Here is a 27,588-nt window from a genome sequence, read left to right as displayed (position 1 = left end):
GCAGTATGTGAAAAGCGAATACGGGATAAGGCAGGTCGTGAGCGAATACTCAGTGTGCCTACCTATAGAAAAGGTACAGATAGCGCACACCTGTTTCCTGCGCAGCTCCAAATCTTGAGGAAATATGAAGACGCTCACGTTGCACTTCGAATTGTAATTGCCACGGCACTGATCGACAAGCACTTCGGCATGACGAATTCAATGCCCCCTCCTCGGCCCCCCCCCATCGCTACAGCAAGCACCATGTCTTCAGGAATATGGAAGAAAGTGAAGGGGCTGAGAGAGTGTGGACGCATCTGCACAGAAAAAACATTGATTCAAAGTGGAGGAAAATAACAAAGACGCTTACCAGCAAGTATGCGCACAGCAACACAGCAACAAAGAACGTTAAGAGGAGAGTCAGAGAGGCGGAAATAATCCAATGGGTGGCGACAATGGAAAAGAAAACCTGCCATTAGTAACTACTTAAGAGGAAAAAACTAAATCACGAAAGAAATACTTTATGAGGGAAGCTCATTACTTCTTAAAGCCAGCTTGGGAAGCCTTAGAACACGCATCTATAAAGCGAGATATAAGAAGGAAGAGGAATCATGTGCTTGCTTCGGTAAAGCTAGGAAAATGATGGATCATGTTTTATTAGAATGTGAAAACGTCTGCCCAGCGGTCGATTTAGGCACCACTGGCCTCGATGAAGCCCTTGAAAGGACCAGTAAGAGGCGATTGGAGGATTGGCGGAAGTAGGGAAACGACAAAAAACGGGACGTACAAAACAAAGTTAAGAATAGGCGGCAGAAAATTTGGTTATGGGAATTCATTGTGCGTCTTTGTTTTTTCCTCTCTTTCTTTGTTACCTAGGTAGGACATTACGCAGTATAATAGCAAGAGCTTGGTGGCGCAAACCACCGCCCTGTTCCAAAGGGGACGCTCATAACATCCATACATCCATCCGCCGGCAGCGGCGCGCGGAGGCGGTGGAGGAGAAAAAATAAAGAGCCAGAAAGCTCGCCTTCGTGCAAAGCGTTCGCCGCGATCGCTTCCATATGAACATTACGGTTACATAAGCTGCAACTGCCATGAAGCGTGAGAAGCAATCAGTGCTCTTTTAATGCTCGCGCGTTCCACTGTTAAAGGCGAAGCTTAAGCGTATTCCAAATTTTCCTTGGGCGATAATAGCCTTGGTGCGGAAGCGGCGGTGACTGCCGTTGTGCGTGATCTGGCATCGCGGCACTGCTCATTCGCGAACCGTGCTGCTAAGCAACGCTTGCGGCATTGCCTATGATGAGTGGTACTACCGTCGCCTCTGTGGAGCAACCGGTCATTCCAAAGTCGAGTGCCCAGCGCAACCTTCGAGGAAAGCGACGTGAAGCGAACTTTCGGAATTGCTCCGGTGAATCGTGGATGGATTGTACGTGTCCGACGTAGCTTTCGCGCGTAGGCATGGTGCCTTAACCGACGAGAAAATGCAAATAGCAGGGAGCGCGACTCAGAGCAGCTGGCCTCAACAAGCCAGCCTCGTATCATGCCGCCCCACGACGTTCTCAACGGAACCAGTCTGTGCAATGAGTTTACAGGAGAAGGCCCTGCACGGTCATCGGTGTTTTTTCCAAGCACTGCGCGCTACGCGGTGGGGTTTAGCGGTTCCCTCGTCCCGCGGGCTCCAATTCACGTGCTCGCCGAATAAAAAGTTATTGCTCCCGCGTCACGTGGTTAGGGCCTATTTCACACGAGCCTTTCCTTTACATTTCTTATTACTATACTTCAAGGTCATCACGTCACGCTCCTTCTTAGATCTTTTTCCATCCTCCGTGGTTGATGCTCGCGTTCAGTGCAATTGACAGAGAATACACTAATAAGCAGCGTCAGTGCTGGAATTTCGCTTCTGCACATGTGGCACATATACAGCGTCACGTAGACGAAGCTACGCTTGATTTCCTGGACCAAACAGGACTTTAGAAATGCTGAGCGCCCGGCTTTATGCCCGATATATCAAAGAGCATTACGGTGAGCTTGACTTCCTGTGGTTCTACAGGAAAAATAGTGTACAAATGACATTGCGTACAGCCGAGCTTCTTTGCGCACAATTCCATCAGGGAAAGCTGTCGTTTACGAGGCAAGCCTTCACTTACTACACTGCTGGAAAGAAAGGACGCTGATCGCTCTCGAACTGCTTTCACGGAAACAAAAGCGTGTGCGCACCGCAGGCGCGTTCGCGTGCACAAACAATTAGAATTCGCAAATTATATCTTTAGGCGAAATAAATCCAGCACTGCCAAGGTCAAGCGTCATAGTTATTTGATTTCAACAAGAAATCGTGATGAACAGGAAACAAGAAAATTTCTTGCATATTGACTCTCGTGCACACTCTTTTCTAAATCATTAGCGTTCGTAATCCCTCTTCATTTTTAATACCTTAGCCTGCTATGAAGATATTTTTTGTCATTGATAAGTTCTACTCAAGAGAAGGGCCGAGTTGGTGAGATCTGTGGGCCAAGGCGACCTTTCTGGGTATTAGTGAGTGAGTCCGAGTCGTCCCGGCTGAGTATAATCCTGATGAGTCTGACTGCGAGTTAGCCTGACTGAGTACAGTTCTAGTGAGTCTCAGTCCGAGTGAGCCCATCTGAGTATAGATCTGGTGAGTTGGAATTTGGCCGAGCCTAGCTGAGTATAGCTGAGTCCGCCGAGTGATCCCGGCTCAGTATAATTTCGGTGAGCCTAAGCTCACGTGAGCTCTAAGCAAAAGAATTCACACAGGGACTCCTTTGGGGAGCTGTCAAAATAAGCGTAAGCATTGTGCCACTTGCTCATTTCCACGCAGCCCTAAGTCATTATCAATGTTATGAAACTTGATCCGACTAATATAAACCATTATCAACCCTTATCGTCCGTTATCAACCTTATCACACTATGTGAAACCCTTATCAATCCTTATAGGTTATCAACATCGGACTTGATCCGAGCTTTATCAGCACTGGTCGGTAGGTGTCAACCTCATCCCAATTGATCCAATCTTTATCAACTCTTATCTGTTCTTATCAACCTTATCTGGCACTATCCGACACTTATAACCTCTTATCGGTCCTGATCAACCTGCTTGGACTTGATCCAACCTTCATCAACCCTCATGGGTGCTTATTAACCTGATCACAGTTGCTCCGACCGTTGTATGCCCTTATCGCTCTTTAACACCTTATGCATCAGCGTCGATCCATTATCGAGCATGCTAAGACCCATTCTACCCCTCAATACCCATCAACTTATTGACTGCTCAAAGTGTGTGTGTGTGTGTCAACAAAACAAAATCAAACAAGATTTCGCACCTTTCCGCAGTCCAATGGTGCAGTGGTGTCGTGTAGAAGTGCAGAAGGAAGGCAACAATACGCCAGGAGCCCGACAGACTGTCTACACACAAAACAGACAGGTCGCCCTACAGGCGAACTTCACATGCGCAACCGGCCTCGCTGGCTTGTTGCTAGGTAACGCAGTTGAAATAAGTCGCAAACTATAAGTTCATTTATACGAAAACGTTTTTAGTTTTAGTGGGAAAGAAAAAAATAGAACGTTATCTGAAAGTTCATTTCCCATTGTTTATTTTTTTCGATGCTCCCGTGAACGAACGAACGGGAGTAACGGAAGGGCGTGACGGGTTTACTGTTGCCAGATTTCACCGAGTGTCCCGTCTTGTTTAACTTCTTTCTCTACGGTGTCACGTGGTGGGTAAACGGCGCAGTAGCGTTATCACATTTCCCAGCTGGTCACGGGCAATGTGACACTGTTCCCATCGCGCATGCGCACGATGTGGAAGAAACATCATTGTGGTAGCTCAAGACGGGAGACGCACAGACGAGGAATCAGGACAATTAATTGGAACTGTAATAAGCTGCTCACAGCGCAGCTGCAACCTTACAATGCGCATGCGCGAATGAGAGTGAAGAGCCAGATAAGCCCGGTTATCGGTTCTAGCGAGAGAAACAGGTGGCAAATGAGAAGAAATGAGAAATTTCTAAAATAACAATCATAACAATATTATATCAAATAATCAAGAGTCCTATGTCAAATGTAGTGCTTGTAACACTTAAAGGTTAGACACTGGCAATAGCGCAGGAAACTATATAAAACGTGTGAGAACGTATGTCCCACGTGCGTCTCTCAATATGCGATGGGCGGAGCATTGTGACGCATTGTTTCGCCCCATGACGTCTCAGTCAGACTCTTATGTTTTTGCATTCGCTGATCTGTGTGGCTCTCCGGAAGCGATCCCTGAAGAAATTTCGTAGCTTCTGGACCATCTTCAAGCGCCGGTATGGACCGCGGATGGTCAGGGTGGAACAAAGCACATCAGGGGCGTCGAAATCGATGTCGTACACTGCGAGGCTGAAATCGACCCTCAAATGATTCTTCTTCAATTCGCAGAGCTGCAAAAAAGATAGGCAAGCCAACGTGTGAAAGTATACGAGTGTGCGGTTGTTTGAAATCCTTCGTATTCAGAATATAATACTTTAGGGTAAAAATTAAATTATGGGGTATTAAGTGCCGAAACCAGTTTTTGATAATGAGGCACGCCGTAGTGGAAGAGTCCGGAAATTTTGACCACCTGGGCTTCTTTGACGTGCACGTAAACTCAAGTACACGCGGTATTTTTGGCATTTCGCCCCCACGGAAATGCGGCCGCCGTGGCCGGGATTCAATCCCGCGACTTGGTCCCTAGCAGCCCAACACCACGGCCACTGAGCAACCACGGCGGGTTAATGTTTTGAGTAGTCGAGACTCTTCTGAGCAGCCAGACAATAAACTATGTTAGGTTTTCTTCGGATCTGTCTACTCGGCGCCGACATCAATTTACATCAGCTTTGTTTAAATACCGAAAGAATATATTTAGGCACTTTCTCTTTCTTCGAGCAATAATTGAGCGGTGTGATCTTAACGCTAATATAGTCCAACAAAATTAATTGGAGAACATATAAGGATCTTTTACAACTAGTTGCTTTTGTTGATACGTGCGTGTTTTGCCTTGTTTCCTTTTCATTGTTATTTCTATTGCTCTTACTTTTAATTTTTTTGCCGAGAGTGGCATCTTATCTATATCTCTTTTTTGACAAGTTCAAGTAACATACCACAGCTAAGCTGAATACCCCTATCCCCCAACGGCACAATTGTGTCCGCGGACCGAAAATTTCTAGCAAAAACTATCATCATCAGTAATGGCTCATAACCCCCTGAGGAAGAAAACAAATGCATCATAAAGAATAATATGTCAAAAACTGTTATCATCGATGGCTCATACCCGCGGAATCAATGGCTCATAGTCCCGTAAGGACATGTCCTTTAACACGGCCAGATCAGACTTCGAGTTTTTCATGCGAACGCGCTTCACGCCACTGCCAAGTGACCACATCACACCGGTCATCGTTGATATTAACGTGGACATTTCCAAGCCACAAAACAGATGGTTTGTCCAGTTCATCACCGACGAGTTTGCCTTGATGTGCTTCACCGATGCCACTCAGCCAACAACCACACATGGTACGTGTATTGATCTTACGCTGGCCAAGAACGTTTCTGCAGTCAAAACTGAAAATTTGACCGTATATCAGTGACCACAAAGCGGTGGTGACGATTGTTCCAAAATAAGATGTTTGTCAAAGTTTACTGTTTGTCTCTTCGCCATATCGCATCCACTTCATTGGGTACCGTCCTGACGTAAGGAGCGATTGTCGCATGCCTGGGTTCGAGATTATCTCTTGAAAGCTTTACGCGAACACGATTATTCAACAAAAAAATGTTGTATCGTCACACAATTTTTAAATTGAAGAGCTAATACAGAGATGCGTGGGTGTTTTTTCTAGTTTTGTTCCCTAAACGTTAAAAAAGTGTGATATTACAGTGCAAAACTTGATGTGCTCCAGCAACGCTGGCACGCCGGCGTCGTGCAACGCCTAGCAACGCCTGGCGACGCTTTCATGCCGCACGCGTGACTGAAACGAACATGCCTGGCAAGACGCACCGTGCTCGCGCTTCTCCACAGGTGAGCGACAGCGCGCATGCACAAGGAAACGTCACGTGGCTATGCGTTGAGGTGAAGCGCTCGTTCAGGGCCAGGAGCGGCGTAAGGACGCATGAAGGTAGCTTCGGAGCTACCTCACTCTGAGGAGGCACCAAGGAAGCCTTCACCGAGGGCCCCTCAATAAGGAAGCTTTCAGAGTGACATAAGGTGGCCTCACCGCAATGAAGGCTTCCTTACTGAGGTAAGGAAGATTTTATTCTTTGGCCCTAAATCTTATCAGACCATTAAACAGCGCGGAACTATGTTAGTGCCCCCTATCTGAAATTGACGTAATTTCAGTGGCGCCGCTCTTTATGGACAGCGCAGTTTTGTGCTGTAATAGGCACTGCATACGGCTTGCTAAAAGCGTCCAAGGGCGCTGGAAATTTTTGGTGCTACCGCGTACGTCGCACCCGCGTACATTCTAAACCAAGTTTACACCCTTTGGGGTGTACATTTGCCGCACAACAATAATCACCATCTGTCTTGCCCGCATTTCCTTTCTTTAACGCTGTGAGCCCGGTACTTCCGAGTCACGAACGTCGTGCGCGTTATCGCATGACTGAGCATTCTCGACCGGGAAGTATCGAACGAAGCGTTTTCAAGAAAGGAAACGCAAGCAAGACAGGTAACGATTATCGTTGAGTGGCAGACATACACCCCAAAGGGTGCAACTGTTTTTAGAATGTATTAGTCGGCCCGACGTGTACGTAAACACCGTCCAAAAAGTTCGGGCACAGCGTTACGGACGTTACTAATGACGTCACTGCGCTTCGCCCTCCTGACAAAACAGTCAGTACTTATTATCAAGCCAACTGCGGTGTCAGTCTACTTTGCTATCGCAAGAAGTCCACAAAGCGACCTACCTCACTCGGCCAGAAAGTGAACGAGCAGACAGGCCAAACCCCGAGAGAGAAGGCTTCTAAAGGTTTTGCCTCGATATAGGAACTATGCGCTCGAATGCGCTTAATTATTCGATACAGCGATGGCGTTGATGTACCGTTTGCTTCTTCGTTGCGTAATTGCCTAGAAAACTGTCAACCGGCCCATCGGTAGGGGTAGTGCGGATGGGGCTGCGTCTCAGCTGACTCGTGCGAGTGCTGCGGTCCTGAGTGTGAGACAACTACTCAGTCAGACATCAGCAACAGCAGCAGCCACGGTCACCAAAGTCCCACAGTGTTCGGCTAGGGAAACCTTCGCTTGAAAAGTTCGTTTTCTTCGCGGACGTCCACATCGGGGATCGTCGGAACGAGAAGGACGTGAATGCGTCAATTCGTGCGAGGTAAAAATTACCTTTTAAAGGGGCCTTCTGATGTTGAAATATCCAGCTTGTTCGGTAGCTTAAAGAGATGGATGAACAAGCAAGCCAGTCCTAGCGACAGCGAATGCCTAAAGAGGCGCCAAAGTTCAGCGCACTAGTAAAGCGTGTTTTCGTGATTCTGTCTGCGCTTACTTGGAGCACAATGCTTGATTTCCAGCGGTGAAAGTCCAGATCAAATGTAACGCCTTTTTGATTTAAACGAAGGTCTTCGACCCGAAGAATTCCATCACAAAAATACTGGCAAGCCTCAGAACGCTCTAAGCAATTTACTATAAGAGGTTTAAATTCTACGAACAAGTTTCTGTTCCGTTTTCCGTATGGTTCATCTCTGTCTTGACGTAGAAGGTGGTCACGTGGCAGCACAACCTCGCTATGTTATCGCAGACATGCCGGCTCACTCGTTCGTCCGCTATGCTGCCAGCTTTTTTTTTTCTTTTTTTTTTTGCATGGCCCAGAGCGAACTGCCGAGCGAACCGGGGCATCTGCCAAAAACTTCACCGTGTCCCGTTTCCACGTGACCACTTTTCTGCGTCACGACACCATGACACACCTCGTGGGAAACGAAATCGAAACCTGCTCGCAGAAAAGTTGTAGCAAGTCATTTACGGTGCTTTGAGGGTTGCCAGCATTCTTTTCAGTTTAAAATTCATTGTTATCACGTGGTGGCACTAGTGCGCGGGCATCAGGTCAGTGTCACCCCCTCTCTTAAAATTTTTGCAGTCGGTGCTCTTTCCTCTGCGCACTGCGCTACAGGTACACACCGACGCTGCGAATACAGCAGCCGTCATCAGCCGGTGTCAGAAGCGCACCATCGGTCGCCCCATTTGTGGGTCAATATCGCAGTTGCGGATTCGCAGCGCCGGAGTTGGGACGATTCCAGAATCATTTGAGTTTTCAAACGCCCGTAAATATCCACGAATGTAGATGGAATCACGGCACCACTCGGGCAAACGGAATGGGAATGAATTGAGAGCCCAAGATTCCGGAATGGATTTCAAATGAAATGCTAAGCGTCTATTTTAATCACGTCTACAAAGCCGGTATATTTGCCAATTACCCTCAAATGGAATAGGCTAATTTGTTACATTTGTCAATTTTTTACTCAATACTTTTTTTTTTCAATTTCTACCTGTAGGCAGACACTGAAGAATAACTCTGCTACGGTTAATATAAAAAAACACGGTATTCTGCACTTCTGAAGACCCGTAAACTTTTCTTTCTTTGCGTTAAATGGTTTAGGTTCCGTAAACACAGCAGCTTTATGTTCCCAAGAATGATTTGATTTAGCAAGCGCATGCTTAGTTTACGACGCCAGGATGGAAGCGAGAAGCGAAGTCACAAGCGATTACACACTGCACTAGACCACGGTGATTTGCTACGCGTGCCATATTGTTGTTGTTTTCGCAAACTTCCCTGTACGCGGGAGGCGCGATAACAGGTGGTTACTGAGGTGTACTAAGAAAAAAAAAGGTTCTCCTTAAACTACGACAGCAAATGCAACACAAAAAGATCGTTCTACAAAGCATAACAGTTCGCTTGTTTCTCAAAGGTACCGAATAATATTACGTGCGGGCAAGAAGAATTGTGTGTAACGTTATTGCTAAAGTTGTTGAGACTAGAGGGTTGTAAACAATTATAAGCAAAGCGTTTGATTCAATGGAATTGGAGGAGCGGAATGGATCAGTTACGCCCCTCCAGGAATTGAAGAAGTCCAACTGTCAACGATTGCGAGTTGTTAAAAGGGAGTAGAATTATAACGAGGATTTCCACGCTCCGGAATGGAGCGTGTAAATGGAGAGGCCCCCATCTGCGTAACGGTGGTCCACATTCGGGGTACAAAAAAAAAATATACGTCCCCTATGGACGTGCCACGCCGGGCCGATTAAAAAGAAAGCCGCAACCTCGTATGAGTAGCGGACTAGATTGCCACGTCACGCCGAGTACACCCTGCAGGCCCTCCTGATTCACGCCCAGGAAGCCGCCGGCATCCTGCCCTACACCTGACCTGGCCCATCATTTCCCTCGCCTCAGCCCTTGCCGATAAAGCACCTACTATTGCTACTAGTACGCACGGAATGGACTTAAGGAGAATGCAACGCTGTGATCGCCCACCTTATCTTTAAGGCTCTTCTCAGTTTCCAGCGTGAGGGTGCGTGGCAGTCCCTTGTCGAACGAGATGCCAGCCTGGGGTTCCTTCTCGTATCTGTAGTTGTTCTCTATTGTGTCTAGGGACATCTCGCAAACCTGAGTGTGTGCAGAAATCAAAGGCGATAAGGAGCGCATTAAAAAACTGTACACGGAAGACGAAGATGTTATAGAGAAAGCTTTATCCTAGCCGCATACAGTTTTGTGTAAACTTTACTACACTGAGCTCTGGCGCGATCGTCTAACGGAAGATGCGACTACACCGACTGTGCCGTTATGTTAATTACGCGTATTATATAGATTTGGCTCAACTTCGTCCTTTTTTGGCTTCAGACGACTTCATTGCTTTGAAAACTGATTATTTCCGAAATGTCGCTTTGTGAGTGAAAGGATTTGCAGTGATTATTCCTGTCCGCAGACACTTATTGTCTACATGCGTTTAGAAATACACGACTGCTTGGTAATTCGCAAAAAAAAATAACCGCAACAAGTGACACCACAAGAACGTCTGAAGCCACAAGCACGAAGATTCGACAAATTCATATGAGCATGAAAGCTATCATTGCGACTATACAACTGAACCATCGCAAAGCCAGAGCTCCCCTGTAGCATTTTCTTTTAATCGGAATCTTTATGCCGAACGCTACATGCACTAAGTTTACGGTATACCGGGACACGAGAGTTTGACACCGACGGCAGCGGTAGCAATTGCAGCGACATCTAAACTTAGTCGACTCAACCACAACGCCTGAGAAGCGTTTCTGTAAGGCGTGGTTAATCTCGTCGACGTAAAATGAAAGAGCCCGTTCAAGATTCTGCTGCTGCCACACGCCGTTACACCAACCGCTAGGTTGCGTGCCATTGCATTATTAGCTTTATGTGGCCTGGTTGAATGCGACCTCGCAAATGGCTGCTGTTACCGATGCCTACGTGTACCGCATTCGCGAATAGTAACGCACCCGTAAGCACAAGCTAACGACCCTATAACATATGCAACGCTGGCGTGGGCAGCTGAAGAGTAGATCGAATCTTCATAACTTCCTACTATCTCCAGATACTCGCCAGCCCTGCATCAGTCGTGAAAATGACTGCTAATGAATGCTGATGACACAAATGCTAATGGACATTAATTACTAATGCACGTGAATCGCCAGTGAAAACTTCATTGCACGCCCTCCGCTGCGGCGTCTATTAAATGCACTGCGTTGCGCAGGGTACGTCAACCAAGGAGATTATCTCCTTTGCAGAGGTTGCGTGATCTCCGCAGCGAAAGTTTGCCCATTTCTGGTCTAATTATTCCTGTGAAGGAATCGCAATGCCGCGCAGAGAATATGCGACACACGAGCAAACAAACAAAAAGAAACATCGGTAGTGATTCAGCAGTAATTGCTAGAGAAATGCATCAGCAATACCTCGCAGCCCTTTCAAGAACCGGATCCACGGTTGAAACAGCGTTCACAACATTACAAGGTGTTGGTTCACAAGCTCATTCGACACATATCCTACATCTTCGAGAAGCGACTTACAATTGACGGGGTCCTGTCGGAGCGGAGCAACATCAGTTGCACTTAGCTCCCAAATATATATATATATATATAAAAGGGAGGGATAAAAGAAGAGGAAGCAAGAAGACGATTGCGAAACGCAGAAGTGTGCGCCTTCGTATCTTCAACCACTTATGCACTGGACCTGCAGAACGTTTCCTTGAATTTATATATATATATATATATATATATATATATATATATATATATATATATATATATATCACATTTCCGCACATACATATTTTTCCAATTCGACACTCTTAAAGCTCATGCTTGAAAAGTCTAAACTAACTTCAGAAGTCAAAGTGCCCGAAACTCAGTTACATAACTCATGTATCGTTTGGAATGCACGTCATCGGCTCTTTCTGAAGTTTAGGAAAAGTACAGATGTTGCCGCAAGCGGCGAATGGGCATCTGACCTGCATCAACGGAGTGTGTCACGTAAGGTGTGTAAAATGTCTTAGGCGCGTTATGAAAACCTTATCTCAGTACCTAATGCATGCCCATTCTTTGTGCACTTGTGGCTGAAATTAACAAGTTCGAATCCCCAATAGCTCCCAACACGGTATTAAATTTGCCCCAGACGGCTCCTAAATATCATGGAAAACTGATTATGGTATTTTAATTCCTCGCTCATTCCTGTTTTTGTTTATTTGTTTTCTGATTCAGTTGCACAGAATATAAATTTTCTGTTTGAAAAAAAAAATCAGACCAGAAGTGATTGGCTGGGTCTGCACCGTGCTACTATTTGTTAAGACAGTACTCATCAGTGTATTTGCATTCGAGAGCCAAGACTTACAAGAGCGGGCGGGACGTCCTGGTCGCCCATGAAATTTGTGCAGTTCTGGAAGAACGTAAAGTTTCCGATGTCATCGGTCAACACGTCGGGATACTTTGGCCGGTACCAGCGGCCTTTCAATGTCACAGAGGCGGTCCTCGCCGTGATGAGCTGGTTGTCGAGCAGCTGCGTGAGCTGCGTCACTGACTGGCGCTGGCATAGCCGACAGCATGCGACATGGAAAACATCAGCCAGACAGACGGATACCTTAATGTAAAGATCCGTTCGCCTCATACGCCCTGTGTCTATATTCATATATGGGATCGAACCCTTATAAGCGAGCGAGCGAGCCAGCGAGCCAGCCAGCGAGCCAGCCAGCCAGCCACAGACAGACAGACACAGACAGACAGACAGACAGACAGACAGACAGACAGACAGACACAGACAGACAGACACAGACAGACAGACAGACAGACAGACAGATAGATAGATAGACAGATAGATAGATAGATAGATAGATAGATAGATAGATAGATAGATAGATAGATAGATAGATAGATAGATAGATAGATATAGATAGATATAGATAGATATAGATAGATATAGATATAGATAGATAGATATAGATAGATAGATATAGATAGATAGATAGATAGATAGATAGATAGATATAGATAGATATAGATAGATAGATAGATATAGATAGATATAGATAGATAGATATAGACAGATAGATATAGACAGATAGATATAGACAGATAGATATAGACAGATAGATAGATAGATAGATAGATAGATAGATAGATAGATAGATAGATAGATAGATAGATAGATAGATAGATATAGATAGATATAGATAGATAGATAGATAGATAGATAGATAGATAGATAGATAGATAGATAGATAGATAGATAGATAGATAGATAGATAGATAGATATAGATAGATAGATCAGCACGATAGCTGTGTCAGTACATCATCTCTCGCCCCGTCAGATAAACATCGTTTCGAAAAGAGTGTTACTGACACTCATTTATACTCATATACGTACACTTGCGCTCGACACAGACTACAAAAACCCAAAATGGCATTTCTCCGGTTTCAGGGTAACGGCCGATTTACGCTCGAGCTGCCCATCGCCGCAAGCCAGACCGCACGCGTGCGGTCCCGCTAAAGATTGCACGTATCGAACACTTGTGCACAAATTTCGGTTTACAATGTGTAAGGTATACACTGTGCACACAGTGTAAATGGTAATTTGTGCACAAGTGCTGGATACGTGCAATTTTTCGCGCGACCGCAAGCGTGCGGTGCGGCTTGCGGCGATGGGCGTCTCGAGCGTAAATCGGCCCTAAGGCCGGCGCACCGGATGGACTGCAGAACCGCTTCAAGCCGTTTCAGGTGTTTTTCAACTGTTGCGGAGAACACGACGACGTCGAGGTGGTACACTGAGCAGGTTTTCCACTTCAGGCCTGAAAGCACAGTGTCCATGAGGCGTTGGAACGTAGCACGTGCAGAGCACAAGCCGAATAGCAAGACCTTAAATTAGTATAGGCCATCTGGTGTCACAAATGCAGTTTTTTCACGGTCTCTCGGGTCTACCTCGATTTGCCAATATCCGCCTTTTAAATCCATTGAAGAGAAGTAACGTGCGTGTCGAAGCCTGTCGAGTGAATCGCCTATACGAGGAATCAGGTACACGTCTTTCTTTGTCACCTGATTTAGTTTTCGGTAGTCCACGCAGAAATGCTAGCTGCCGTCCTTTTTCTTGACTAGAACTACAGGAGATGCCCAGGGACTCATTGATGGTTGGATCACGCCGTCTTCAAGCATTTTTGTCACAGGTTGTAGTATGGCGTCACGTTCTCTAGGAGCAACACAATCAGGATTTTGGTGAATTGGTCTTGCCGTATCCTCTGTAATTATTCAGTGCTTTGTTAGAGGTGTCCTACCGACGCTGGACGTCGACGCAAAGCACTCGCTGAATTTGGCCAGTAGCGTAAAATGCCGTTCTCGTTCGTGCAGCGACAGAGCAGTGCTGACGTCAAGTGCAGGAGCTGGGTCTTGCGTAGGCGCTTCTTCGAGTAGTGAACAGCAGCCGCGGACGTCCGCAACACCGTAAAAATAAGCCACAGCTGTGCCCTTTGGAAGGCGCCGTCGCTCTGTGCTAAAATTTGTTAGCAACAGGTTCGTGCGCCCGTCGGCGACATTTACGATTCCTCGTGCGACCGAGATACCGTGAGTGAGCAACAAGGTGGTTATCTGGTCGGCAATGCCTTCCCAATGAAACGGTACGTCACATGCTACCGAAACAAGGGTACATGATCGAGGAGGGATGACAACGTCGTCTTCTGTTAGACGAAAGGAGTGGTGTTGCGGCGATAAGCAATGGACTAAACCAGGACTCTTATAGAACGTCACCATGCGATCCGGGATGTTAATTACGGCGCCATATTCTTTCAGAAAATCCATTCCGATAATCAAATCTTTACAGCGCACAGGAAGAACGATGAAAGCGGCCACAAAAGACGAATCCCGGATGTTATTACTAGACGTCCATCTTCCAGTAGGCATCAGTAATTGGCCCCCTGCCGTCCTTGTGTGAGATCCCGTTCATGGCGTCAATAATTTCTTCAGGCGGCAGACGAGTTCCTGACTCATTATAGAGAAGTCGGCACCAGTGTCGACTTACGCTGTGATCGGCTGCCCGTCCACGAAAACATCAATGTCGGCGCTCACAATTTCTTCTGTGTTTATCGCCTTCACAGCGTTCTGCAGCGGGAGTATTGAGGGCATTTTGTTGTCTTGCGGCGGGCCTGCAACCTTACCCCCAGAGGTCGCCGCATTCAGTTTCCCCGGCGTGGGCTGGACGACCTTCCTCCTCGGAGGTCAGCAAAAGTACGTCCAGTAGGTGAAGCCATCTGACGTGTAGGGTTTGGACAGCGCGACCGACGGCCAAAATCGACCTATCATTGGGCACGGATTCGGCATTCGGGTGCGCTATTGGAGATCCCCGAAAAGCAGCGTCGTCGCAGCGTAGCATGGAATTGTCATTTGCACATCGACCATAAGACCACGGACGATGAGGGTGAAATGATGTGTCGCGATGCCAGCAATTACGTGAAATATGGCCGGTGCCTCCGCAGTGAATACAAAGTAGTCGCCTATCGACGGTGCGCCATACGTTGGTTCTCCGAAATTGCGGCCGTCCCGTAGCGTCGTTTTGCGGCATTGACCAAGGCGCAGCGAACGACGGCTCGTGGTGTGACTGAAGCGGCATAACGGGAGCGCGCCTCGAAGCCTCCTCTTTCGGCAGCGACCAAGGAGCGGCTGCCGGAGGCTTGTGGTACGGCGGTGTGGTTGTGAGGGCTGGTGGACATCGGACAGCGGCGGCGTAAGTCATGGGACGCTGGTCATCTCGACGATCGGCTGCCGCGAACACCTGCCTGATTTCGTGGCGCACCACTTCGGCGATTGATGCTACAGGTCTATCTAATGTCGGTGTCAAAATCGTTTGCGCTTCCTCTCTGACAAGCTCTCTGATCAATTCACGCAAGGAATTCTGATACTCGGCAGTCCCTGCGGCGGCATTGATTGTAGTGCTAGTGGACAGTCAATCGTACTGCCTGCCCCGTTGATGAAGGGCCATCTCAATAGCCGTAGCCTCTTTGATAAAGTCAGCGACGGTGACTAGTGGATACCGCAAAGGCCTCGCGAACAACTGCTCTTTTACACCTCGCATGAGGTAGCGCAACTTCCTATCTCGGTCATGCTCGCGTCGGCTCTACGAAAGAGGCGGGCCATGTCCTCGGCGAAGATTGTGACCGATCATTGGGTTGTTGCTCCCGTATCTCCATCATCTGCTGGGCGCACTCGCGTCGGTCGGCATTTGGGAAAGTATCCGTGATCTTCTGCCGAAAGTAATCCCACGTCGTTAGGCAAGCTTCACGGTTCTCGTACAAAATACGGCCACTGTCGTCAAGGGCCAAATAGACGTGGGAAATCTTTTGCGGATAAGTCCACTGGTTAATCTCTGCGAAGCGTTCATACTTATCAAGCCAGTCTTCAATGTCTTCGAAGACTGTACCGCGATAGCGATCGAGAACCAGCGGATGCAGAACGGTTATCTGTTGTGGACTGGGAAACCGGCTGTTTCGGGGTGCTTGCGGTGGGCTGGCTTCGGCCATTGCGAGATGTGTGCAGCTCCCGGAGAGAGGTGGTTGAAAAGGGAAGAACTCCGGGGCAAGGCCCAGCAGTCGGCGACTAAAGCGATGCACGGATGTCGCAACTGGTGCGTCCGGGCTAGATGAACGACTCCCAGAAGAACTCCGGAGCATTAGGCGAGCTCATTACCCCGCACCTCCACCACTGTCGCAGTACAACGCGGACAGAAGACAGAGGCACGTTCTTCTAGAACAACTGGAGAACCTGTTCAAACACAAACGGAACAGAGGCACGTCTTCTTCGTCCTCGCTCAAACTCAGCCACTCACTAGACAGAGTCCGTTAATGCCCCCATCGTCGTTGTTTCACTAATTGTGCTGTTTCAGCTTACTCTCTGAAGATAGAGCAGCGATAACCGCGACAACAATGATGCAACTCACCATCATGTGTCCGTAGAGCAACTTGACGTGGTTAGGGTAGCGCGATACGCTGGGCGGCATTGTCTGGCAGTCCGGGCGGTCGGCATCGCGGTACGAGAAGTGCGACACGGCCACAATCAGATCAGGCAGATATATCTTCCTGTGGATGCGAGAAAAATTAAAACCGGCCCGGTTTAGTTATCTGATAGGCTCTAGTATACAGGATGGCCGAACAATCGTTCCCCAAGATTTAAAAAAAAGTGCAATTGAGTTACTCAAACAAAACCTAGTGCACATTGTTTCTAGTACAGTGGAGCAAGTAGCCGCCAGTAATTTTTTTGCGTTACTGAGATTTAATAACGTAATCGTTATTATTTATCCCTTGCATCCGGCCACGAATTGCTGCCGCTAAAGTCACTTGATTTTTTGAAAGTATACCGCCACAATTTAACTCTGCCGCCGCCGCGCGACCTCCTCGCTTCCTCATCGCTACTTGAGCGTCCCGTCCACGGCAACTACTTTTGCCCCCCTTTTTCTGCACGACGATTGGTCTCCCTGCCGTTGCTCGTAGAAACACCCGGATCTTGCGTTTTGCTCGTGTTTTACTTTTTCGTTCGCGCCATTTATCTCCTCAGCTCGGCTGGCTCGGCGCTTTAGCTCGGCGTAGCTAACGTTGTACACTGTGTTTCCTGCTCTATGTACTGCGCTATGCCGCGGTGTTGCGCACGTAACTGCAGCAACAAGCTGAAGATGGTGTTGCCGTTTTTATGACACCGCAACGAAAGCGTGACGCCTTGCGCAGGAAGCAGTGACTGCATAATATTGGCCGAAAGAACTTTGTTCCGAAAAAGAAAGGCGTTGTTCGCGAGGTCAGGCGTCTTTCTTATTGCTCGCACCAAAGCATCCCGTAATGCTGCATTTTCTTCATTCTTCGGGCCTACTCACCAGCGTTGTTGTTGCGGCAATTTGTACGTTGCATAAAATTGGGTTTGTCCTGAGTATGCTGAATATTCTGTTGCGGCCCCATCACCTCGCACGTCGCCAACTGCTGTTACTCAATCGCAAACGCAGCACTATAGATTATGCTTTCCACTGTGAGCAATTATGTGCGAAGATACTGCCTCTTCATCGCACTTTTTGTGATTGTCAGGATCTGCTGCCATAAAAGCTGCTCGTAAAGCAGCTTTTATTTCTAGTTTACGGCGATCTGTGGGTCAGTCAGATAGAATGAATGCAAACCCTGAAAAAATTAGTGGCAAGTATACCCGTGGTATTGCGGGTGATGAGCACTAGCTAGTCCGCATTGCTTTCTTTTAAGTTATAAAGCGAAAGTCCAAATATCTATGTTTCAAGGTCGCGTTGTGAGCAGAAAATGAAACGTTACCCAAGATAGTCCAGAAACGATCCAAAGCACGTTAACCCCTGTGCAAGGGATTGATTAGCCGATTAGTGATTCATTAGTGATACAATTAAGGTGGATTAGGGAGGGTTAAAGTGGATTACCCTGTGTTAAGTAGGATTAAGGTAGATTAGAGTGTATTAAGGCGGAATAGGGTGGATTAAGGCGAACTATGGTTGAAGAAGCCGTATTAAGACCGATTACATTGGATTAAGGTGGATTAGGGTGCATGAACAGGCATTAAGGAGGATTAGGGTGGATGAAGGAGTATTAAGCACGATTACGGTTGATTAAGGTGAATTAAGGTTGATACAGGATGATTAGGACCGATTAGGATGGATTAGGGTATATTGAGGTGGATTAGAGTCTATTGAGGTGTATTAAGCTGGATAAAGGGGGATTAAGGTACATGAGTGAGGATTAAGGTGTATGAAAGAGGATTAAGGTGGATGAAGGAACATTAAGGTGGATTAATGTGCATTACAGTTGATGAAGGAGTAGTAAGACCGATTAGGGTACATCAAGGTGAATTAGGGTATATTAAGGAGGATTGGGGTGCACGAACAAGGACTAAGGAGTATTAGCGTGGATTCAGGAGGATGAAGGAGGGTAAGGTTCTAAAGCATTCTGTTCTAAAGCATTCGTTATCAGCGTGATCGCAATTCCCGTCGGTAATGCTATCATGCTGGTAACGCGCGCGCCGTTCGTTACTGGAAAGTAGCGGGCTCGCAGCGTTAAAGAAAGGGAACGCATCAAGGCAGATGACGATTATCGTTGTGTGGCAGAAGGGGCACTCCTAAGGGTGTAAACTGTTCTTAGAGTGTAGTCTGGCGCTATCGGTTCCCACTCGACGAAAAACAGCTTCCTCCTGCGAATCACCAGCGTGAATTGGAAAATTTCACCATCGGATCGCTTGGCGCGGGAATTGGAACATAAGAATGCTTCGAGTGCGGCCAAGCGAATGCAACCTCAAAACATCTAAGCGTCGATCATTATACGATATTGGCGTCAACCACCGGCATCGTTCACGTGAATTTCAAGTCTACCCTTAGCCTCCTGTGTGAGGCCGATCGTGATCATAGCAGCGTTCACTGCGGTTGGAAAACCAACGTGATGCACAAGATTCATGCCTCGGATTCGTGTCTGCGCCCTGTGTGGGGATCGCATCAACAGAGTGCGACGGCTATTTGTCAAGATGCGATTTCTGTAAAACGGGTAAGGGCGTCGTAAAGGACGGGTCGAACAGGACCAAACAAAGAAACAAAGAAAATATCTGTTTTCATTCCTCCTACATTTTGAGTCACCCTTGTTGTAACTTGATGACGACCAATCGGCCGATTTCGTCGTCATCATTCGCGAAGAAAAACAGAAAAAACGAAACAAAAAAAAAATATATACACCGGCTAACGCCGCTGTAAGGCCGCACATGACCATGCGAGATGTTCGGTTCATGTGGTATAGAACAATCAAACAGTCACTAGCGCAGAAGCTGCCACTGCTACGGATGCTCGGGTAGTCTACATTCCAGTGGCAATGCCTTTGCCTTTCTGAGCTCAAAGTCGTCGGTTCCATCCCCGTGGCGGTGGCGGCGTTTCAACGGGGGCGAAAGAAAATGCAAATATGCTGTTGTTCTTAGATTTAGGTTCACCCTAATATAGAACATCAGGTGGTCAAAATTAATACCGCGCTCAAAACGACGCGCTCTTCGGGCGGTTTCAGTGCGGTTTTCGAGTTATTACTTGTGTCGGGTGTGAACAAAATATTATGTATTATGCTTTTTGTGACATTTTTTTCCCAGTGACCTTATACAGGTCCTTGCACAGTGGAGGCCCAGGCGGCGATATTTTAAGGAGAGAGAAGAAAACGCAGGTCACGCCAAGAACAAAAACCTTCTTTTTAAAAAAAAAAACACACTAGAACATTCAGGGAAAACACGGGGAAGGCGGGAGATGTAAATTCCAGACGATGAGCAAAGCGAGAACAAGGTGAAAACAGAAGCCCTCGTTTCGACAGCTGGACTTGTGGAAACGTTGGCCTTGAAGAAGACAAGTCCATTTGTCGAAACATTGGCTCCTGTTTGACCTTGTCCTCACAGCTAAGAAGCTTTTGGAGGGAAAGGGAGTATATTTACCCTGGGCAATGCACTGTTCAATGCAAGCAGCCACAGATAATAGACATTTTTTTATAACTGTTGAGAGGGCGTGTGTTTTCTTAGATATATTACAGATGACAATAAAGAAAGAGTATCCATTCGATCCTTATGGGATTCGTTACATAAGCATAGATAATGATACATAGTAAAGTAACATTCATAGTGGTAACATACATAGTAATTTCATACATAGTATGTATGAAAGCCCCTAACCCTACAGCTAGAATAGAACACGCAGAACTTTCAAGGTAATTAACAAGCGTTAGGCAGCTGACATAAGGAAGTATATTATAGATAGAATTGAACATGCTCTCCGGACCGGAGGAAGCCTAAAAGCAGTGAACAAGAAACTAGGAATAGGCAAGAATCAGATGTAGGCGTTAAGACACAAAGCCGGCAATATCATTACTGATATGGATGAGGTAGTTCAAGTGGCTGAGGAGTCCTATAGAGATTGATACAGCACCAGTGGCACCCACGACGATAATGGGAGAGAGAATAGTCTAGAGGAAGTTGAAATCCCACAGGTAACGCTCGAAGAAACAAAGAAAGTCTTGGGAGCTGTGCAAGGGCGGGAGGCAGCTGGGGAAGATCAAATAATAGCATACTTGTTGAAGTATGGTGTGCAGATTGTTCTAGAAAAACTGGCCACCTTGTATACGCAATGCCTCATGACTTCGAGCGTAGCGGATTCTTGGAAGAACGCCAACATAATTCTAATCCATAACAAAGGAGACTCCAAAGACTTGAAAAATTACAGACCGATCAGCTTTTTGTCCGTTGCCTACAAAGTATTTACTAAGGTAGCCGCAAATAGAGAAAGGAGCATTTTAGATTTCGGTTAACCAAAGGACCAGGCAGGACTCCGTAAAGGCTACTCAACAATAGACCATATTCCCACTATCAATCAGGTGATTGACAATAGTGCGGAATATAACCAACCCTTATATATAGCTTTCACTGATTACGAGAAAGCGTTTGATTCAGTCGAAACCTCAGCAGTCATGGAGGCATTACGGAAGCAGGGTGTAGACGAGCCGTATGTAAAAATACTGAAAGATATCTATAGCGGCTCCACAGCCACCGTAGTCCACCATAAACAAAGCAACAAAATCCCAATAAAGAAAGGCGTCCGGAAGGAAGATACGATCTCTCCAATGCTATTCGCAACGTGTTTACATGAGGTATTCAAAGGCCTGGATTGGGAAGAATTGGGGATAAGAGTTAATAGAGAATACCTTATTAACTTGCGATTCGCTGACGATATTGCCTTGCTTGGTAACTCAGGGGACCAATTGCAATGCATGCTCACTGACCTGGAGAGGCAATGCAGAAGGGTGGGTCTAAAAATTAATCTGCAGAAAACTAAAGTAATGTTTAACAGTCATGGAAGAGAACAGCAGTTTACGATAGGTAGCGAGGCACTGGAAGTGGTAAGGGAATACATCTACTTAGCACAGGTAGTGACCGCGGATCCGGGTCATGAGACTGAAATAATCATAAGAATAAGAATGGACTGGGCTTCGTTCGGCAGGCATTCTCAGATCATGAACAGCAGGTTGCCATTATCCCTCAAGAGAAAAGTGTATAACAGCTGTGTCTTAGCAGTACTCACGTACGGGGCAGAAGCTTGGAGGCTTACGAAAAGGGTTCTACTTAAATTGCGGATGACGCAACGAGCTATGGAAAGAAGAATGATGGGTGTAACGTTAAGGAATAAGCAAAGAGCAGATTGGGTGAGGGAACAAACGCGAGTTATTCACATCTTAGTTGAAATCAAGAAAACGAAATGCGCATGGGCAGGACATGTAATGAGGAAGGAAGATAACCGACGGTCATTAAGGGTTACGCACTGGATTTCAAGGGAAGGGAAGCGTAGCAGAGGGTTTCAGAAAGTTAGGTGGGCGGATGAGATTAAGAAGTTTGCAGCGACAACATGGCCACAATTAGCAAATGACCGGGGTAGTTGGAGCAGTATGGGAAAGGCCTTTGCCCTGCAGTGGGCGTAACCAGGCTGATTATAATGATGAGATAATGAGGAAGGGGTGGCTTTTGATTTAATTACGCTCCTAGGCCTCCACTGCGTAAGGCACGCAAGAATGGCAGGATACCATGTTGATAAAGATGCGCGGCCTGCACGAATGTAATTCCGGGATAACATGCACTGGTTTGTCGCTACCCGTAAAGCGGCAGCGTAATCACTCGGGTGGGTCCCAAGATTAAAGCCGTTGGTAGCTTTCCGCGAATTTTCATTAGGCAGAGCCAGCACGATCCTGGTTGAATACACATTCAGCAAATGCCCGTTGGCTGTCGTTATGGTGATTGTTGCCCGTTGTGAAAAGTTGTGTACCAAAGCCAGGCAATAAAGAAAAAAAAAAGATACGAACTGGCTTAGAGGTAAAACATCTGACTGCCGCTCTGCGAGACCGGAGTTCGTATCCACTACAGTGTTCATCTCTCTCTCTCTCTCTCTCTACCTTCCACATAAATTTCTTTCAAAGCACTCTGGAATTCCCGCAACGGATGGCGGCAGTCATAAAAACGACTTAGAGAGCGAGATCACAGTAGCTATCGCTGCAGAAAAAAAACCTACGCAATTGAATAGACGATAACTAAAGAATTGCCTTGGGCAAGTGAAACTTCCTGTAGATCGCAAAACGGCAGACTATATTCATGGAAACCACAGTCTTTCCTTGTCGATGTGGTTCATGAAATTAACAGGCAAAGCCAACATCGCAACTGATAAAGGCGGGTGAAACTTCCAAGTCTAATTCAGGCACCCGAGAATAATAGAAACCCTGGCGTAAGTTACAACTACAAAAAAATATAAACAGCGAGCAAAACCACAGGTACGACACAAGTGCTCGAAGAAACGGTGGAGTCTTGGTCGAGATGGGTGGCATTGTGATGCAGATGGCCTCAAGCCTCGTAAATGTCAGAGCGAAAAGTCGCCACGTACGCGACGTTTTTAACACATTCTAAAATGCACTTAATGCCGAAGCTGACAATTTAAGAAGAAAGAGTTCGTGACAGCACTCACTTCAATCTATCCATGTGCCAGCTGAATACTTTAGGCACGTCGACGCTGACGCCCAAAGCGATGATGGGGGACAGTGTCGCCGTTGCAGTCGACGCCGCGTAATCGTCGAACTTCTGTCGCCATGGCGAAGCAAAAAGAGGCGGATACTGTTTTTCCAGAAACGTCATTCGCCAAGTAGTAAGTTACAAAAAAACAGCCGCGTGAGCGACGAAACATCGTCCAGTGGAGAATAATATCGAAAAAAAAAGAAAAGAAAAACCAAAGCGGGAAAAGAATATTATCGAGTTGGCGCCGTGTTCACACAATTACGCGTGCCACTATAGCGCGTGAGAAAGGGAGAACACCGATGAAAATAATGGCACTTGAAAGTTGCCGCGTACATTTCTCGAAACACTTTTGATTGCACCTGTGCTGCAAACTTGAATGATGCGCGTAAAGCTGGATTCTCACCACGCACCGAATTTCGCCTGCGAGCGTCACGTGACTCAGTGCTGTCCAATCACGCCGCGCGCGAGGACGAGGCAGGTAAGCTGCTGGCGGCGCAATTCGCTGCGGCTCGGCCACGTGATGCTCGCCCCCGCGGAATTTGGTGTGTGTGTGGGGAGTTCAGGGAGTTCTAGCGAAGCGAGTTGGGAAGGCCGACGGCTGGATGTTTGCTTGTTCCTGCGTCTCAGTATGTGTCACGTAGTGCTTTAACTGCTTTCATCGTTTCTTCACAACGTCTTACATCCGTCGCACCGTTTGGGTGCTTTCCAAGTATGTTTATAGATATTAAGTATAGTTAATGTTTTTTATATCTCTGACGTTCCTGTAGAGGTCGCACCCATGCAGTCCACTTCAGCAAACTTGACAAAACTCACTGAAGCGTAAGTTTGTTACTCGTTGAGCAGCAGCGCTCTTTTCGCAATATCAACGGTGCGGAAAAATGTGGTGAAGCCAGAATTTCGATGGGAAGAATTACTTCGCGCATGAAATGGCCAAAAAAGTGTATCAATCCCAAACAACCGTATACAAAGTCGAATTGTTAAACATTCTGGAACAATTAGCCTTCTTTAACATTGTGATTTCTTGGAAATTTACATGATAGCCTTGTTCTTGAAGAACAATTCAACGTGGTTCAACACTGAGCCATGTTTAACATTGGGAACAATGTTAAACGATGCTGGAATCAATAATGAACATTGTAGCTTTTGTGCGCGAGCCACTGAGCCTTATTAAGCAAGGTTCACTGTTAAGCATTGTTGAAGAATTCCTCGTGAACCAAGCTGTCATGTATTGTATTAAACGGTGTTTTTTCATTAATTAATTAATATTATCAGTCCCTTTGTCCGGCTATTGTAGGCTATTACCGTATTGATAGGTTTTCAATTTGGTCGGCGTCTGTCTTGCAATTAACTATCAATAGTACTTTTAAATGAGCCCTTGACAATGTCATTTCGCGTAAATATTCTTTAGATATTATACAGAGTCTACACTGTAGTCCACTGTAAAGGGGTCACCAAAAGCGTTCAGCCTCCGATTGAAGCTGAGATATGCGATGAAAAGATAGACATTATTTTTATGCGTGATTGTCTGCCTAGTATATCATATCAGCCTCCTATCGCGATATAGTTAAAGAAATCTTCAGTACACAGTGCATTCATTCATTTTACACACACTACACACTATTCATTTTAAGAAAATGTCCGTGTTGTACACACTAGTATCAATGTTTCTGCGAATTGTAGCAAATCTTTCATTCGAGGAGTCCGGGATAATAGCAATCATAATATTAACTGATACTATTTTATTATAATGTCGAGAAACATTACTGCATAACCTTCAAGATCAACACCCCGGCAAGAAAATTCCTCTTTCGATTTTACTGCATGGCCATCGAAATCCATTTTTGGTTGCCGTTCGAAACAATCGCGATAAAGCATTACTCTATCAATATCGAGATGAGCTCGTGGTCTAACAACTCATAGTCAAAAACGGTCGCTGAGAAACTTCTCCGCATAGCCTCCAACATCTGAGAGGCTATAGTTGATTTGGTTACTACTAATATTACTATGGTTACCATGGTTACTTTTTGGAGGTTACTGTTACCACAACGAAATTACTAGTGCAATCACGTGACTGCGCTGGCATATGCCCTCGTGAATGTCACTGTCGAGTAGAGCTGCGCCGTTAAACTAAAGAATAAAATCGCAAATATTTGAAACTTTCGAGTAGCGAATCAAATTTTGTCCAATTCGATTGGGTCTTCGAAATAGACATCTTCCGAAACGCTGTAGCATATTATAAATAGTAAAGTGTGCCCAAATAAACATAACATTGGAGCGAAAGATAGGGAAATTTTCATTTTGGCGGCAGTAGCAGGAATAAGGCCCTGGTTGTTATGTACTGCATCACGCTACACTTCGCTCAAAAAGCCAGCCGTTCACGTTTAATGCGCGATCATTTGCATTCCCACCGCAGGGTCCCGAATTCTCGAAACATCCCGCGTATTTGTTCTCAATGCTCCATTTGTCTTTTCATATCAACACAGCTTCATAAAGTGCAATGGAATGACAAGCTTGACAATTTCCTGAATGTGCCACGATATGAGCACCACTTTATATATAAGGGAAAAAGCATCTTCTCATAATTCGTGCAGTGCTCAAGAAAAAAGGAAACCACTGGATATTCGATTAATCCGCCACGAGGCACTATTCTGTTCGTATTCGAATTGTTTTTTTTTTTCTTTTTTTTTCGAAATCACTGTTCGCTCAGCCCTGTAGACTTAAGCGCTAGAGAAGTCATTTAGATCTTGTTCGCTGTTTATGCCGTGCAGCGGCTTTCTTTACCAGCAACATCTGCAGAGCCTGTTCGAACGTCGCGTTGTCCGTGGTGTCGTTGAGCATGTTCAGAATGCCCAGGTGCGGCACGCCCTGTTTCCCGACCTCTGTGACCTTGGCTTCGAACGCTGGTGTGGTGTAGTCGCTTATAAAGAAGCTGTTCCTGGATGGCATCAAAAAAACAAAAAAACGAGAGTGATAGAAATCAAGCTCCTCAGCTGAATATGTGATCCTTAACTCTTTTTTTTCCTAGCTTCCCACGATTTCTCTTCAGTTGATGGTACACTGGTACCTCGATAAATAGTACACAAGAAACCGACTTACGCATTCCGGAATTCACCAACAAAATAGCGTAAAAGTGAGCCCAGCTGTGTTCTGCGTAATGAGACATTCTATGCCCTCACAGCGCCTGTACATGTAATATAGGTTTACATTAATCTCCACAGAACATAATTCCCTTAATGTAAAGACGGCATGATACTAAACGGCTTCCTTGATTTTCTTAAATTTCTTCTATCTCTGCTACCTCCTTCTCGATGCATTGTTTATGTGCCACTGGGTTAGGCACAAATTTCTGACCAATCCTCCATAACAGCTATGTGCAACTATGAGGCCACGCAAGAGGCATAACATCCTTATATGTATTTATATACCCGATGTATCTACGAAGACTTTAGGTGACCTTTAAGAATAGCCGTTGGGAAATAAATAGAAGGTGCCTTCGGAGTCGTACCCTCAGCTGCGCCAACCACGGGGCGACGGGTAATAAATAATAAATTAGTGACACATCAGTTAGTATTTAACAAACCGAGTATAAATGAGCTTTTCTTTAATTTTTTTAGTTTCAGCGAAATTATTGTAATTGGGAAATTGAAGCGAATTATCCCTACAAGCTGTATCAACTTTCGGATGTGGAAAAAAACGCGATTACTGTGGCACGACCAACCCGGCTATCAGAGAGCGCGAAACCGAAACTATATGCGGCTGCAACGACCGGAAGGCCGCGCCCGTCGAGGGGACGTTCTGCTTACGTCACCCAGCAGCGAAGTGAATACCTAATGCCTATACTAATGCGCAATAATTATATACCTTAGTGCAAGTAGGACGACACAACGAAGAGACAAGACAAGACGCTGAAGTTAGCAAGTTTCAAGAACTTTAAAACAACTGTATTTCTTGCGAACGTCATAGAAACCCAACAGCACCGAAATCTTTCTGCGATGATTTGCATGATGTTCTAAACAACCCAAGTGTTCGGTATTCTACGTCACCTTAGTTTATATTGGGGGACATTAATTTTCCTAATGTTTTGTGGAGAATCGATTTTGGTTATTCTGACCGGCAAAAAGGTTCATCCGAGGATTCGGAAGTTTTGGATCTATTTTCCTACATTAAACCTGTCCAATTTAGTGCGGGAACCCAGCCGTACAACTTCGACGTCATCTGACATCCTTGACCTTAATTTCACCGCCGTTTCCGACTTTGTTTCGAAACTGATTTACCTCCAGGGCTTGAGTGACCCCTTCATTATTAATTTCACGTTGAAGGCGCATGTAACTTCCAAGAGAAGATTTGACGTTGCCGTTGACTACAACCGCGCTGACATACCCTCAGTTAATGGTGAATTGGAAACATTCGTCAGCAAGCACATTACTAAATTTAAAGAACGCTCTGTCGAAGAAAACTGGCAGCTCTACAAAAAAAATTCCTCTAATGAATTACCGATATGCACCTCGAAAGCAGATTATTTACAACTCACGCTTTT

At 46.0% G+C, this 27,588-nt stretch overlaps 1 protein-coding gene across 1 annotated transcript; it reads right to left on the bottom strand.

Annotated features, from left to right (window-relative positions):
• Window positions 1-3,876: 3,876 nt before the first annotated feature.
• Window positions 3,877-9,601, bottom strand: LOC140213962 (uncharacterized). Its single transcript, XM_072285151.1, has 2 exons — window positions 9,474-9,601; window positions 3,877-4,412 (listed from the first exon to the last, which is right to left on the bottom strand). The coding sequence occupies exons 1-2, from the start codon at window positions 9,594-9,596 to the stop codon at window positions 4,203-4,205; spliced, it is 333 nt and encodes a 110-aa protein (XP_072141252.1). The 5' UTR covers window positions 9,597-9,601; the 3' UTR covers window positions 3,877-4,202.
• Between the last annotated feature and the right edge of the window lie 17,987 nt (window positions 9,602-27,588).

This window comes from Dermacentor andersoni, chromosome 11 (genome assembly GCF_023375885.2).
Source record: "Dermacentor andersoni chromosome 11, qqDerAnde1_hic_scaffold, whole genome shotgun sequence".
Taxonomy (NCBI): Eukaryota; Metazoa; Arthropoda; class Arachnida; order Ixodida; family Ixodidae; genus Dermacentor; species Dermacentor andersoni.
This window is presented reverse-complemented; position numbering and strand designations above follow the sequence as displayed.